The sequence below is a fragment of the Poecilia latipinna genome, unplaced genomic scaffold, assembly GCF_001443285.1.
Source record: "Poecilia latipinna isolate Pla-1442-1.1 unplaced genomic scaffold, P_latipinna-1.0 Scaffold367, whole genome shotgun sequence".
Classification (NCBI taxonomy): domain Eukaryota; kingdom Metazoa; phylum Chordata; class Actinopteri; order Cyprinodontiformes; family Poeciliidae; genus Poecilia; species Poecilia latipinna.
In genome coordinates, this window is record NW_015112983.1 from 94,484 (window position 1) to 110,753 (window position 16,270).

The window sequence follows — 16,270 nt, forward strand, 5'->3', positions numbered from 1 at the left end:
ACTGGGGAGTAGGTGAGAGTAGATAAAAACATAGGTAAATGAAAGGTAATTATATTGAAAAAAAAAAACTTTTGGAAGATTGAAATGATTTGAAACTGGAATCAATGTTTACTTGGCAGCAGGACAACGACATCTTATTACCACAGGCATAGTAAAAGGCTTTAGATCAAATCATATTTGTGTCAGGATGGCCAAGTCAAAGTCTAGATCTAAATTCAACTTTGAGCTGCAACACAATTTATTTATTTATTTATTTAATATGATGAATATGATGAATACTTACAAATAGGAGTGAGATATTTAATTCATTTTTTTATTATTTTTTTTGCATTCAAGCCACTTTCTTGTCATTAGTTCATTGGTCTCAACGTTTAGAAGTTTATATCTCACTAGACTGACGTTTGTTGCTCCAATTATCTCAGTGAATCCGTTCATGTTCCAATTTGCAGGTAGTACCTCTAAAAACAAGCATCAGTTTAGGTACAAAATAGTTTTCAATTGTTCCGCGGTTTAAATCTTAAAACAGACTTTTATGAATGTGTCATTCCAAAAAAGAGTGACAGAGAGAGGGATCGTCCATCCTTCCTGGTGGGAGGTTTGAGATGAGCTGCGCAGAGCCGTACAAACTGACGCATCCTCCTTCCTCCTCCTCCCTTCCTGTCGGTCTCTCTCTTTTTCCTCCTTTCCTACTTAATCTTAGAAAGGTTAAGTAGAGTCTCTCTGTTAAACTTCCAATTGCCACTAGATGGCAGAAATTAAACAATGTTTTAATTCGGGGAAGAGTCTGTTCCTAACATGAAATGTGTGTCGTGAACTTTAACTTTGCACTTTGTTTGCCCTCGAAAGGATATTACTTTTATTGTAAATGACCACAGTTTATTTAGAAAATAAATAAATGTAGTTGAATTGATAGTGGTTTTGTTTGGAAATCTAAATGAACTCTTATCTTATTGGAGCTTGGAGTCGTGGGTTGTTGACAACCCCTCCCACCTCAGTTAATTCGAGGGTGAGACGCGGACGGCTGTTTATTGACTTACCTGCTTTGACAAAAATGTTCACCTTACTTCTACTAATTTTCGCTTGTTGTTTAAATGAAGCGAACTTACATTCGCCGAGGATGGTGTTCAAATACAAAGGTAAGACATGTTTCTATTTCTGTTTTTTTTTTTTATCCCGTAAATAGTTATCTACTCACAGCCGTTCACATGAGAGCACGATGTTCACTGCAGTCAGAAAGTGAACGATACGAACTATAAAACATTGCAATTGACAGGAGGCAACTGGAATCGATCTCATAACGTTAGGACTGGAAGACTACTCTTTCCACTGAGCCTGCTGTAAAGAAAGACAGCAGGCTCTATACATTTTTTAATCCGATATAAAATCGTACTGTAATGGTGGCACCATATTGCAATATATACTATATATAGTCTGCAGCTACAATACAATATTATGTTGATAACTGCCTGTAAATGGGTGGCAGTGTGGCACACCCCTTAATCCCCTTAATGTACCGTATCATGACAAACTGTTTTTTTCAGTCCGATCCCAGAAGAGAGTTCTGAACTTAATCTCCTGTGTTCAAGAGCAAAGACTTTAATCTTGAGTTCATCTTTGTGCCTTGTGAGGGTGTAGATCTTTTCAGTTAAATGTTGTTCTACTCTGAAATACTAAATTAACAAGTGAGGCTGTAGATATTATAAGTTCAAGACCTGCTTATAAGTGAATACGGAGGAGCATTTTGATGTGTTTATGGATATTTTACTGGGATATGGTGTGATAGACAAAATAGTGCATAACAGTAATGTGTAGGGAAAACAGTGGTTTATCTATGCAAAAAATAACATTAGATAGTGTTATGGCCCCCTCCTTCGTGAGGAGGAGGGGAGTAACAAGACAACCACAAAACTTGACAGAGTCCAAGTGAATGTTTTAAAAAGGAGGGATTTATTGACAATGAAAATCCCAGAAGGCTCACACAAACTGTGGGGGAGAAAGGAGCGGTTAGGTGGTGCCAAATCAAAGAAAATAAAACAAAACAGGGCTTAACTACCGTCTGTGCTAAAGAAAAAAAGAAAACAAAAACCCTGCCCATCTAATCTAACAAAAGTTTCCACCAAAACTTTACACGGGTGGCACCCACCTACTTACCTAGTGTATCTAACAGAAAAAACACCTACGTGATGAAATGTACAGGGTACCCCAAACTTACCTCGCCCTCTAACTCCCACCACAAACCTTCACACAAAGAGCCACAAGACATGTGTCAGGTAACAAAGCCAATTGTTACCTGATGCTGATTGGCCCATGGTTGATGAGGATCAATCAGGGGAGATTGACACCAGCTTTCCCTAGTACCTGTGAAGAGACAAAGGAGGAGGGGAAAGAGAAACAAACAGCCTGGCAGGCATGTAACAGATAGTAATCACCATTCTGCTACATTAGAAGCAGAACAGGAATTACAGCTGTGCTCACCAGCCTTGCCCATCTGAACACAGTCATGTCTGTCCATTTTTATTTGAAAATGAGCTCAAACCCAATAAGACGGAAAATACCCCATTTTTGAACATCAAATTTCAAATAATCTTGTTGGACGGCGAACAACCGCGTCAGTCCCAACTATTTTGTCACCTTAACAGGATTTCTGCCTTCTCTTTAGCTTCTTCCATATTTCTCACCCGCTTGCCTCGCTCTACTGACGAAAGGCATTCACACAGCACGATGCTGCCATCACCATGTTTCATCATAGCGATGGCGTGTGCAGGCTGGTGTGGATATTTCCACCAAAACATAATCGGTGAATGTGAAGTGAACGTCATAGAAGCAGATAAAGTTTGCAATAATATTGTTGGTAATTCAGTCAAAATAAAATGTGTGTCATATGTTTAACAACCTGTGATTGTGGCATGATCACATGGTTTCTGGTGAAAGATGATTTCCCATAATACCTTAAAAGGTTAGTCGTGTACAGCTATCTATAGCAACAAATGTGATGATGATGTATGTGTGTATATATCAGATATAAACCGAATAGTCAGAGGTGGGAAATCATCAGCAGATGTGAGCAATTAGGTAGTTGCTTTATTATAAAAAGCTTTACGTTTACAGATATTCTTCATTTTCATTCCACATTAAAAGCTTGGTGTGTGATTAGTTTCATGACTCCTTGTTAAATTTTGTAACATGTTTTGATCAAACAGGAAAATACAACCGCAGATCACTTTGGTTGCAGATGTCGATATATAGTGAGGCTGATATTTTCTCAACTTGTCCTTACTTGCAGAGGCTCCAGTTAAAAGGTTTCCATTGCGTGAACATTTGCCAGTTCAGATTCTCTTCGAAGAATGGTCGGCTAATGTTACATCTGTTGAAAAGACCCGTCTGGCTTTCTACAACTTTAATAACACCAGGAAGGTAGTTATTACATTTACATCGAATAAAACTGAGGAACTTAAGCCATTCCAGAACTATTCTATTAGTAAGATTCGTTTAGAAGCAAAGTAAAAAAGTCCCATATCGTCTTTCACAGGTTGCTAAAGACACAGAGGTCCAGTGGAAGGATTGCCCCAGGAATGTGAGCATCATAAAGTCATTAGATTCACCAGAAGTTAATCTATTCCAGTTCCATTTCCAAAGATATAAAGACAAATTTTCTCTTGTCACCTAGGACTGCAAAATTGCAGTGGTTCATCAGAGGGAAGAAGGAAAGCCGCTGTTTGTTTGTGCAACCAAAGACAGGACATCACAATGCTGTGACCTGGTAGGAAACTGCAGAAGTGCTAATCAGAACTGACAGTTTTGCAGAACAAGTTGTGTTGCACTTCACATGATGATAAGAAGACAATAGCTTGGCTAATTATAAAACAATTTCATCAAGACAAATAAAAAAAGGAAATGTTCCTGTTTTTTGTTTCAAACTACTGGGGGGGGGGTGCGAGAATTTTTATTGTTAAATCACATTGTGTTGCAAGATTGATTTATTATTCCTCTTTTTTTTACAGGATTCATCAGGGTCACTCACATGTGCTAAAATCGACAATATTAACACTTTTAACATTAAGGAAGGTGAAAAATCTGCTCTTGATGGTGAGTTTATTTTTACAGTCTTTTTTGTTTTGTTTTGCTCAGCTGTTTCTGCTCTTTGCTTTATGTGTTTTCACATCCTGTCAGATTTAAATTCTCACAGGTACATTTACTCTCCTCATCCTTATAGGAGCTGTATTTCGTCAATGTCTGTGCTATCATTTGATTCTGTCAGCTTGGATCTAATGGTATTCTCTTTCGCTTTGCTTCTACTCCATATGGTATTTGTCAGATGGAACCTCAAATTTGAATCTGACCTATAATGTGCACCTGTTCTGTTTCAGAAACTGATGCAAAAACAGATCTCTACCTTACATCCTCTGGAGCTCACGAGAATGTTGGCATCCACAAGTTTGGAAGTAAAAGAGTGAGACCAGTCAATCATGGGAAAGGTATTTACACACAGTACAAAACTCTTTTTTTAGCCCTTTAACATTACGTATTTTTGAACATTACATCTGCAATATTAGTAAATACACAGAGTATATATGGTGTTTAATTTTATCTCAATATGAATCCAACTGTTTTATGAAGACCTGTTGGAGAACATTTGTGGGGAAAAAAAGAGAAAAAAAAAGAGTATCAAGAAGATGAAGGAAAACAGCAGGCGATGTGGAGAAAGTTAAAGGAGGAGACCGGGGCGGATGTTCATCCTCCAGCAGAACAATGATCCTAAACCTACAACCAGTCCAGGAATTATTTAGATCAAATCATATTCATGTGTTGGAATGGTCCAGTCAAAGTTCTATCCTAAATTCAATTGTGAATCAGTTGTGGAAACTTGAAAAATGTTTTTTTTTTTTTTTTTTCACAAATGCTCATCATCTAATCTGAATTGACTTTAAGCTACTTTCCACTCAAGAATGGGAACAATATTCAGCCTGTAGATGTGCAAATCTGTTAGAGTTCTTGAGCTGATGCCTCACATCTGCTCACCTGAGTTTATAAAGGTGTTGTGACATCAGCAAAATGGCTTCCAGCACTATGAATGCTGGGAGATGCAGTCTGAGCTGTTTGTTTTAGTAAAAGGATTCCAAAAAAAAATCACATAAAAATCCCATTAAAACACATTCGATTTGGTGACTGATTGACCATTTTTGTTTTATCTAATCACATTCTATGTACTTTTGTTTTTCTGTCTGTAGAGCAGTACTATTTGGGATTGGTTCTGAGCAAAAGACAAGACGAGCCATTGCAGAACAAAGTTTATTCTTTTTATAAGCAGAAAAACAAAGACACAAGCCCGGGCTCTAACATGTGGCTCCCCTTTGTCAGCCAAGTTTGCATGGTAAGATACTTAAAATGAGAAAATGTAATCAGATTCACTGCTTACGCTAATCGAAATCTGGATCAGGATGATTGATCATGCATCTGGTGGCTGTTTCCAGGCTGACATGGGGGGTCCCAAGAACAACCTGCAGTTTAGCTGGACGTCTCTGATGAATGCAAGGCTCTACTGTGGTCACAATACAGCGGACAACAAACGACATTTCTTTGAGCTGGTGGATGTGGCTACTGTACATTCAGACCATTGGAAGGACACCAGAGTTTATGCACTGTTCAGAAATGAATGGTAAGATGTCAGTGTGCAAGAAAAGTCACATTGACAAATGAAACTTTCTTATTGTTATATTGACAGAAACCAAAGCTCAGTAAAATGTTACATTAAATTTAAGTTGTTCACATTTTGACATGAACTTAAATTAAATAATGTGCTGTTTGTTAAAGCTCTGGACTAACTGGAGTGTTTCTCTATCACTATTTAAAAAAGTAGCACTTGTGATATAACCAGAATGACTTGTCAGCTGTTGTTTGCATGATAAACATTTGCAAGTCATGTGCAGTCGTGAGCAAACAAGGGACAACTGCATGCAAACATTGTGCAAAAGGACATGTGCAATACAAATTCTGAAGTAAAGTAAGAGGAGTACTCTATGTGATCTCTGTGCTTTGGGTTTTGTAAAGCTGTCAACATGGCCATTGCTAACACTTGCTCCATTTGTGCTGTCCACTTTTCACAATGTTTCTTAACCACTTTCAGATCTGCAGTCTTTTTTAGCCCAAGAGCCACTTCTTTTTTGCAACAGTGTCTCTGTGAAACTCTGCTGACTGTCATTTCTTTATGCAGGGGCATGAGTGCTGTGTGCGTCTACACAATAGGAGACATCGAAAACGTTTTCACCAGATCCCCCTTTATTGATTCAGACAAGAACGAAGAGGACAGGAAAAAGGTATACAAGTGAAACTAATTTATAATAGGAAATGCTCCATATGGAGTGCAGGCATCTCTGAAGAACTCAGAATAATGTCAAAAGTTAACTTGTTTTGATAATTAAATTGTGACACTTGCTCCATGACATTATGTCTGAAAATGTTTAAAAAGGATTTTTAATGCTAAAATAGTGTCTTATGTCCTACAAGATCACAGAGAAAACTGCTGACTTGACACTTGTCCAGCAGACGGTCACTGACACAACTTGAACTACCTCAAGTAGTTCAAGCTGCAGATGGTCATTGCTCAAGAAGCTGGCCATTCAGGATATTGTTGCCACGCATATAGGCAGACAAGGAAAACATGTGTTAGAAAATGTGCACCAGCAAAAGGGATAACTGCTGACTTGAGAGGATTGAAAAGGGAGGCCTGTTTTAAGTGTTTGAGGGAAATTCTTAAGGTATGAACTACAGCTAGAGCCACTGCTTCAAAAACCACCACACAGTATTGAATACAGGACACAGCTGTCCTGATACGTCATGACACAGCTATGTATTCAGGCCATAGTTGGATACATACCAACTAGTCCTGAACACATCAGTTCAGGACTTCAATTTCATTGCTTGAAACTGATGTTGATAGTTGCGTTAACTCAACTATGGAACCAGAGACAATGTCCGAAGCATTTGATCTTGACTAAGCAGAAAAAGGATTGTACTATTTCTCAGGTCTAAAGTTCACTTTTCAGACGAAATCAAATTTTTCATTCCACTTTATGAAGTCCCAAGTCAGTGCAACCATCTTCCAGTAGATGTTAGAGCACTCCATGCTTCCTGTTTTAGTAGTGTTTCATAATGTTCAAATTTTCTGGCATGAGTAATTTTGGATTTTTATTAGCTAAAAGCCATCATTATCAAAATGACAACAGTAAATGACAGTATTACATCACTCTGTGTAATAAATGAGGTCAGTCGTTTATGATGTTCTTACTTACTGAGATACGGCTCTATTCTCTAGAAATTATTCCATGTTTGCATCATATTGAGTTGAAATTACTTCAAGTTACAAATTAAACTGGGAAGATTTGCTTTTCTGTGACACCTTCTCAGTACAAGTTATTGTATTTTGAATTGTAAATCAGTCTATCGGTATCTGTGGGAACAAAAAGCTTAACAGCACCTCAGGGGGTCACGTCTTAATTAGCAACAAATGAATACAGGATTTTTCTAACGTATGAACTTTGTGCCTTCAGTGTGTTCTTGACAGCACCAAGCTTTCTACTAGCATCCTGGGGAGAGTCGAAAAGGTTTTGGAGATGAAGGAGTGGGTGAAGCCCAGGATGGGCCCAGTTCTCTTCAACCATCACAACTACACCCGAATCCTTGTTGATGCTTCCCCAGGGAATCAACACGACGTTATGTTTCTCTCTCTAAGTGAGTACAAGTTCCCTAAACTAGTTACGAAATGAGCGGAAGTTTTCAAGCAACCTTAAGAACGTTCAGACAAACATTTGTAAGTTCAAAAAGTACAGAGGAGTCAAGCCATTGTAGAGTTAGCCTGAGCTGAGTGAAAAACGACCTCTGGAAACTGAAGCCGGGCTTGTGGTGCGACTAAATGGGCGGCTTGCTGTATTAGCTGATCTCATTTCAGCTTAGTTGAACTTTTTTTTTCCTTACATCTTGGAAGTTTTCTGCTTACTGGTACAACTCTTGCTGATTAGGTTCAGATTTACGGTCATGTCTTGAAAGCTTAATTATAACTTGTATTGGGTTAGCAAGTATAGATTTGACCTCTTCCCCTTGTTGCTCACACATCAGGTTTTTTTAAAAATAGCAGAGAAACGTCTGCTTCTGAGATGATCTAATGTAGGACCTAGAGCTAATTCAACATGCATCACTAACTCCCTCAGGGATTAGTGTATTTTTATTTTACCACAGGGGAAATCATTATATTCCCTACTGATTTTTGCAAGCCTGCTCACTATTAGAAAAACAGTCAGTCTCTTATTCCCATTGTGATTTCATTGTTATAGGGAAGGAAAGCGTGTCAACAAAAAGTCCGGAAAAAAAACATTGCACGGTAATGGTTTTGCATGTGACTGAGATAAATAAGCACGAAACTTGCTTATTTATCTCAGAAACTTGCCCACAAGTTTCTGAGAACTTTACGTTCTGTCATGAAGTGGGGTTGTTGATGGTGAGGAGAGACGCTGAGACCCAGGTTATGGTGATGATGGAGATTTAATGATAACAAAGCACACAAACAGTCCAAGGCAGGCAGCACGGCAGGAACAAGCACGCAGCTAAATACCGGTAGCAACTGTCAAACGGACTAGACGGAACAAACACAAACCACAATACATACGACGGAAACATACACAAACGACGAGGACCCGACGAGGAACACAGACAACAGGAGGGTTTAAATACACACGGGGTAATCAAGGGAATGAGACACACCTGGGGAGCAATCAACGGGGAGGACAGGACAGAGACTCACAGGGAAACAGGACTGAACACAGAAAACTCAAAAATAAACACAAAAACACGGATCGTGACACGTTCATTTACACAAGTTTCTGAGAACTTGTGGGCAAATACATTTGCTGCCTGGTACATTCCTTGTCATGAGGGATTATTGGTGACTCCTCTAGAAAACAAATCCTGAAAGTCTCTAAATGTTTTGCCGCTTAAAGCTTCAGCTCTGTCTGGGGTTTTCTGTAAGAGTTTTCCATGATCCTCATCCGACTACATGAGGTGACTACTTTGGATATGTTTTGATCAGCAGAGGGAAATACGATTCTCAAGTAAGATGTTTGGCCAAATGGCAGTGAAGTTGTCCTGAATGATCCAAAGCATGATGCTTCCTCCTCTGGGCTTGATTGTTCAGATGTTTATTCAATGTCACATGCTGGTTTTTATTTTAATTATGTAAAGCACTTTGAAATGCCTTGCTGCTGAAATGTGCTATACAAATAAAATTTGATTGATTGATTGGTGCTACATCCAGCATTTCTCGGCTAAGCTCAGAGAGCCAAGGCGATATAAAACAAATTGATTGTTGTCTCTTTTGACCGTGGCATTTTGTATCAAGCCTTTTTTTAGTTATTTATATGCTCACCTGCAAACTTGATTGATTTGTATTAGAGGTGGGCATTTATTTTGTAAAGTACTCATTTATTTTTTTAGTAACACACAAATCAATTTGTTTTATGTAATTTTGGTTTTATGGATTTTTGGATAATATTCTTACTTTACATTAGCATTAAATGATTATTTAAAAAAAAAACAGACTGGTTCTTTTGGGACACGTATTTGCCTCACAGTGTATGTTTTATTTGGGCTCTGTTACCAGATGATTCAAAAATACGCATGTGCAACTTCCTGGAGGTTGACCAAAAATGGTGCCTGACTCACCATGATAAGTAAAAAAAATAGCTTTTCTGGGTATTAACACAAGATTATTCTATTCTTAGCACAGAACCCTATATTTGTATTTCCAGCTAATAAGAACACAATATTTTAAGCTCAAATATTACATCATACCAACAAAAAAAGAAAAGCATAAATGTGAATAAATGTAAAGTATGTTAACAAACTGCTAAAGGTTATTTTCAAAAATGTACTTTTAATCTGATTAATGAGCCCAATAGACTGTATATTCATTTATTTTGTCCAGTTTCTTCTATTACTGTTGCCTACCAATAGGTTGTTCTTCAAGATGTGTACATCACTTTGGTTGCCTCAGGTTATGTTTTTTTAAATTACACAATAATTGATTTGATGTAACTTTGGGTCTACCTATGACTGTTTCCAAATTTCTTGTCTGGGAAGTGTTGCAGAACATTGAAGTCAAAAGTTAAGATTCATTTACACCCTTAGGGGACAAAAGACATCTAGGTGTGAAGGCAGGTGTGTGTCATCATCTTCCCTTTGTCTTGTGCCCTTTAACCAGGTAATGGTGCGATTCACAAGGCAATACAGTTGGAAAGTCATTCTTTCATCATCGCTGAGTATCAACCTTTTAACTACTCAGCCCACATCCTCAACTTTGTCCTTAACCCCTCTACTGTGAGTAACAAGTGAACACCTACATGACTGATCCACCCACACAAAAGTCTGACTTAGTGTTTGGAATGATTTTATTTAACTATTATTACAGGTTTGAAAGAATTATGAAAAAAAAGTGTTTTAAAAAGATTGTTTGTTTTTTTTATAATAAAAACGTTGGTGAACCTTTGTTACAGAAAAAGCTGTACGTGAACTCACAAACTGAGCTGGTCCAAATTGACGTGGGAAACTGCGGTCAGTATGGAAACAACTGTCCGGACTGTGTTCTGTCCAGAGATCCATACTGCAGCTGGGAAGCCCAACAATGCACCTCTGCGACGAGGTAAGACCTCAAGGCTTCGTCCAACCACCGATGTCTGTCTTTTGGAGTAAAAAATGATCCAACAGAGAGGCTTATCTACAGACTCTCTAGCAGAACAATAAAACTTTCACTATGTTTGTTACCTAAAAACAAAAGTGTTTTTCCAAAGATTAACTTGACCACTATTATCATCTGGTTAAAAAAAAGGAATAGGTCAGATAGAATGCTTGAGGATTATGTACAGATGTGCCATCAAGGGTTTGAATCCTATTATTTTGTATATTTTATCCTTAATTCAAAGGACAGTTAGCAGTTAGCAGTTCTTCCGCTTTGTCAGTGTCCATTGCCACAAAGTCCTTGCTTGTATAGTGACTAAACCTTGTTGACACATATCCGTGGTGATGAAAGACACAACAGTCAGATCTGCCCAAGCCTGCAGAGTTATCACTGGTTGCTTATTTTGGAATTGGATCATCTGCTACATGAGTTATAAAAAAGCCGCACCTACTGAAGGAAATTCACGTCCTTTGTAGAGCAGTTCTTTGACACTGTATAATATTTCAATATCAGTGTTGATTATATATAAAAATCATTCAGTAGCATTTCGTTTCATGGTGCATACACGTATGACAAGTAGGTGAATCTGATGACATTTTATGTTTCTTATCTAGCCAGTTGTAACAATTGTCTTTTTGTGAACCACTGTGCTGCTTAACTCTGTACCAGTGCTGAAGCTTTTTGGTCAGGATGCAGAGTAGCAGACTGCGCAGGCATGAAAACGTTGCAGTTTATCTTAGCTTTATTTGCACACCGCTTTGAATTTTGACCAGAACTTAACAGTAACGATGATAAAATCAGGTGCACAAACAGTAACAACTTGCTTCTCTTTCTCCTGTCTGTAACACGTCATGGCATTTCCTACGATTTTCACTTTCTGCATGTTTCCGTAAAATGTAAGGAGCTGAAACGTTTTATAGGGATCTGCGAACTATCTGTGGAAGAACTGAAAACTACGCTCCACTTTATATTAAATTAAGGTTGCGCACCGGTTATTGTGGTTTACCTAAATTTAAAAAAAATGACTAACACAGAACTGGGTCTTACAGCATTTTGTTTCATAGTGCATCAGCTTTGAGGGGAAAACCCACTCCCTGACGCCTCTCCCCCGTCTAACCATTCCCACGTAGGTGTGAGTGGAGGAATTGAAAGTGTCGTTTTGTATCAAGATAAAATTACAAACTTTTTTTTATAGGAATGTATTCATTTCAGTTATTTACAAGACAGAGATTAACCTTAAATGTAATTACAAGATTCTGTAGAAGACAGGTCCATTAATGATTAAATAAATAATGGAATCCAACTGTGTCTAAAATCAGTCCAGATAAATCCAGTTCATCCCAAAGTCGTCCAGTTAAATCAAATACTGTCAATCTGAGGTGACCCAGCTAACTGGATAGAGTAAATGACTTTTCAGTCTTTGTTACTAGTATGACAAATTGTAAGCCTAAATCCAACAAAACCTTTGTTCAACTCTTTATCAAAAGAGTTTTTTTATTACATAAAGTTAATTCCTGTCATATTACTACTGGGAACTTTTTTTCATTTTTAATCATGTGGTAGTTTGGAGTTACCCATAAAATGTGACTGCATGTGACTCATATACATACAATAAACAGATTAGTTAGTTAGTCTGTCTACAGTTAAGTGAAAACTGAGCTGTACTGAAGTTGTTGCATTGTTGCAGAGGCCCACATCAGGGGAAATGCAGTCATTTCCGTCTTTTTTTTTTCTTTCTAACGAGACCCTCTGAAACCGCACAGCAGCATCTGCATACACATTATGTAGTGTGACAGGTTGCAAGCTCTGGATAGGAGAGCCAAGGGTGAGGGGTGTTAGATGATTGATTATGGAAACTTTATTCACAGCCTTGAGTTGGTTTAAGGCCACTGACTGTTTGTGGGCTCAAGGAAGGGCTGACAAAGGGCGATTAACAGAAGACAGTGAGGGAAACGTATTAACTCTTTGAATTAATATGGGTTACAACACATTTAAATCCGCTTTGGGATCAATAAAGTATTTTTCAACTGAATAGAGTTTGAATTACAGGACATTATAGTGGCTCACAATAAGCAATCCTTTACTGTAGAGCAATAGCTGACAGGTGTGCAGTTAGGATACAATTTGCATTTTTAAAGATGGCAAACACTTCATTTAGCATGACTGACTGACGTTACTTCCGTTTTACAGTGGTGCAAGTTCTGTGGTCCACAGGAACCATAGCATGTGCTCAGAAGACCTGGCATCACCACTTCGACGCTCAGCTGGAGGTACTGACATATTTATGAGTGTACTTGCCTGTTTTTATTTAAAATCAAGACTGTCAAGTGTAAATGTATAAAGAAACAGGACTTTGCTTTGGGTTCAAGGTGACTCAGTTAACTACCATTAACATCACTGCTTTCAAAGTATTTTTATTGTTTCAAAACGTAACAAAACTAAGGAGCTTTTCAGAAATATGCCTGCTTGTGTTTTACATTCAGGAAACAGTCATTTTACCTTTTATAGCAAGCTCTAACCAAATGCTCTTTAACCAATAAACAAAAGCAAGACAAAATGAAATTAAGTCATGCAGGGTTCTGTTTTACTCACGATGTGATCCATCTTGTGACTTCTGCATTTATTTGGTTCCTGTCATTTGACTTATCAGCAGCTTCCTATGTTTGTTTAGAATATTAAGCTTCCACTGAATCATATACTTAGTTGTAAAAGTTTTATGTTATATGACTTTGCATGATATTTCCCTGCTGATAGTTTGATCATATACTGTACAGTTCATGGATACATGCAGACAGGGAGCCTTAAATTGCTGCATTAACAGGCATGGAGGTAATTCATCATTATTCCTAATCCACAGCAGTTTGGTGTTGGTATACATCCTGCATATCTACTTGTAGATATTGTAAATAATCCATCTTGCTATCAATGGAATGAACTTTAGCACAATATAGCAGAGTCTTTTCTTTATTTAGCTCCCATAACTACCAACTCAGTCAGTCTGCTCTTTGCAGTTAGCTATGCAACACCTCTTTTATAACAAGCTGTCCACCATCCTCCGTATAGCCTCAAAGGCCATCCTTATCACCATCAGAAACTGAAAAAAAACAAAAAACAAATAAAATCTTTTTTGCATGGAGCCAAAAATAAATGTTTATTTTCCTGGAGGAAAAAAGGTCGCTCTGAACGTGTATGGAGCCATTCCTGAACTTTCATGAAGAATGAGGATGAAAGTAGCTCATTAAATGAGTAAATAATGTAAACCTCCCAGTCAGTGTGGGGGATCTTGTTATCAAGAGATGCAGGACTGAGTTATCTACAGTGCGATCGTAGGAATTTACTGGGCAGCTTGCTCGAGTCATTTACCCGGTTGGACAGCCTGAAACACACAAAACTGATACATAACAAATTAGATGAAGTTTCTGTTACTTATGCTTTTGACTTTAACCAGTGCTAGGCTTCCCTTTTAAGTCTTTAACAACAGGACAACTGTTTTTGTTTTTGGAAATACTGTTATTTTGTCTTAAGGGAACTATTATCTTTGGCTTGGTCACCTCCTTGTTCTCCTGTGGAAAAAAATAAAAGTGGAACAAATTGGTCTCCATTTAGACTGCAACTATTCAAGTGTGCTATAAAAAGCTTGTCTGTCCTGAGTGAGATTACCTTATCTCACATCCTCTAACTGATTTCTGGTGCTAAGAGAGCTTCCTGTGTTTACAGAGTTGTCCAATATTACGGCTGATTTCAGCATCCAGAAAAATGCCTTCCGTCTGACTTTTTTTTGACCAGCTTACAAATGTCCAAATATTTGGATTAGCTCTGTTTTTTTCTTCTTGTTAAACCAGAATTGTTCTTACCAAACACATCAGATCCAATGAAATGTTTTATTACATTTCCCTGGTTTTATGTTGCTCTCACTTAGATCCTATCCCTTCCCGTTCCACATTCTGAGTTATTTCAACTGTTTCCGGCTTCTGCTAAGGTTTCCTTTTTATTTTTCAGAGAACTTTGGTTCCCACAGCCTGACACCTGTTCTCAATTTTGGTTCTGCAGCTCCTCAATATTTTGAGGTTTTATGATGTTTTACCAAAGGTTCATCTAACCTACTTAGAATATCCTCAAAGGTTTTTGACAGGAGGGTAGGCCACAATAGGTCATTGATGAAAAGCTGGGTGTTAAGAAAAACACTGTAGTCAAGCATGTTACTGGAAAGTTTAATGCAAGGAAAACATGTGGGAGCAAAAAGTTCACGAGCAACAGTGATAACTGTGGCATAAAGAAGCTTGTGCATGGATCAAACTGATCAAATTGTGAAGAGAATTTAATCAGCTAAGATATTTTTTGCTTAGTACACTCTCTTTTCAAAAACTTTTCTTTTTCATTTTGAAGTCAAAGTCCCAGAGTTGGAAGGAAGCAGCTCTGTAGGGAAATTAACAAAGACATGTTTAAACTATAGGTGGTGATGTCAAAAGGAAGGAAGATCAATGTCAAAATAAAGCAGGGGAATTAGTCAACCAGAACATGGAACATAGAGAAACAAATTACATATGAGAAAAAACTCCAAATAGAAAAAAGGAACTATCTTTTTTTTTGCTGCAATGGGTAGTTCTGTTCACTGACAGATGACGCCCTGAGGGCTTATCGGTATAGCACACTTCATATCTGGTAAAAGCCCAATCTTTAGTGGCCTAATTTCCCAGTAGCGATGTAGCCACAGGCTTCTCAGAATTACTATGCTAGGTTACAGTTCTGATTGTATCTAAAGAGAAGTTATGTTTTAATCATGAAAAACAAACGCACACAAAATAAAATCTTCTGACTGCTTCAAATACACAGTTTGTCTATACAAACTTTACAGAAAGTAGCATCTGTAGAAGGCAGGAAATGAAATTGTGGGTTTTAATTTCCTTTAGAAATAAAAATATAAATGTGTAGCTTTTATTTGCACTTACCCCAAATACTACTTTGTAGAATCACATTTTACTACAACTGCAGCTGTGAGTCCTTTGCCCCCATCAGCTTTGTACATCTACAGACTGAAGTTTTCTACTTTTTTTTTCTTTTTAAAGCAGCATAAGCTCTTTTCAGAGCTTAAACCTCTTTGAGCATCAATTTTCAGACATTTCAACCACACTTTTGCGACTCCGGCTGCATGTGTACGGTTATCTTTCTAGTGGAATTGTAAAACTCCTCCACTTTCCAGCAACTTTTCTTCCACTATTGCCTCGTACTTAGCCCCAATTATCTTCTCGTGACCGATGACCAGCTAGTAAGGATTGATGAAGTGAAGGCATGAGAACTAGATAAGCAAGAGACTAACTGAAACAAAAATAATGTTATTTAAATAAAACATGACAAACACAAATGGAAAATAACCTAGAGAAAGAAAAAAAAACTTGACATCAGGACAGCTATAATCCACAAGCAAAGAAGCAAAGAGTATGAATAGCTATTCAACAGCCAGACATCATAGCACAGAATGATGCCGCCGCAACCACATTTCGCTGCAGATGTTCATCACAACCAAGTTTTTTTTTTTTTTTTTTTTTT

The 16,270-nt window shown here is 37.8% G+C and overlaps 1 protein-coding gene across 1 annotated transcript in view; it reads left to right on the forward strand.

The window, feature by feature from the left end:
* The first annotated feature begins 969 nt into the window (after positions 1-969).
* The window catches only part of LOC106949854 (semaphorin-7A), a 19,643-nt gene continuing 4,342 nt past the window's right edge, over positions 970-16,270 (forward strand). Inside the window, exons 1-13 of the mRNA XM_015036390.1 lie at positions 970-1,136; positions 3,284-3,414; positions 3,530-3,574; positions 3,668-3,760; positions 4,002-4,086; positions 4,368-4,475; positions 5,229-5,371; positions 5,472-5,656; positions 6,212-6,314; positions 7,548-7,728; positions 10,250-10,365; positions 10,542-10,687; positions 12,914-12,993. Coding sequence (XP_014891876.1) covers positions 1,052-1,136; positions 3,284-3,414; positions 3,530-3,574; positions 3,668-3,760; positions 4,002-4,086; positions 4,368-4,475; positions 5,229-5,371; positions 5,472-5,656; positions 6,212-6,314; positions 7,548-7,728; positions 10,250-10,365; positions 10,542-10,687; positions 12,914-12,993 — 1,501 coding nt within the window. The 5' untranslated portion in view covers positions 970-1,051. The remainder of the gene's footprint in view (positions 1,137-3,283; positions 3,415-3,529; positions 3,575-3,667; positions 3,761-4,001; positions 4,087-4,367; positions 4,476-5,228; positions 5,372-5,471; positions 5,657-6,211; positions 6,315-7,547; positions 7,729-10,249; positions 10,366-10,541; positions 10,688-12,913; positions 12,994-16,270) is intronic.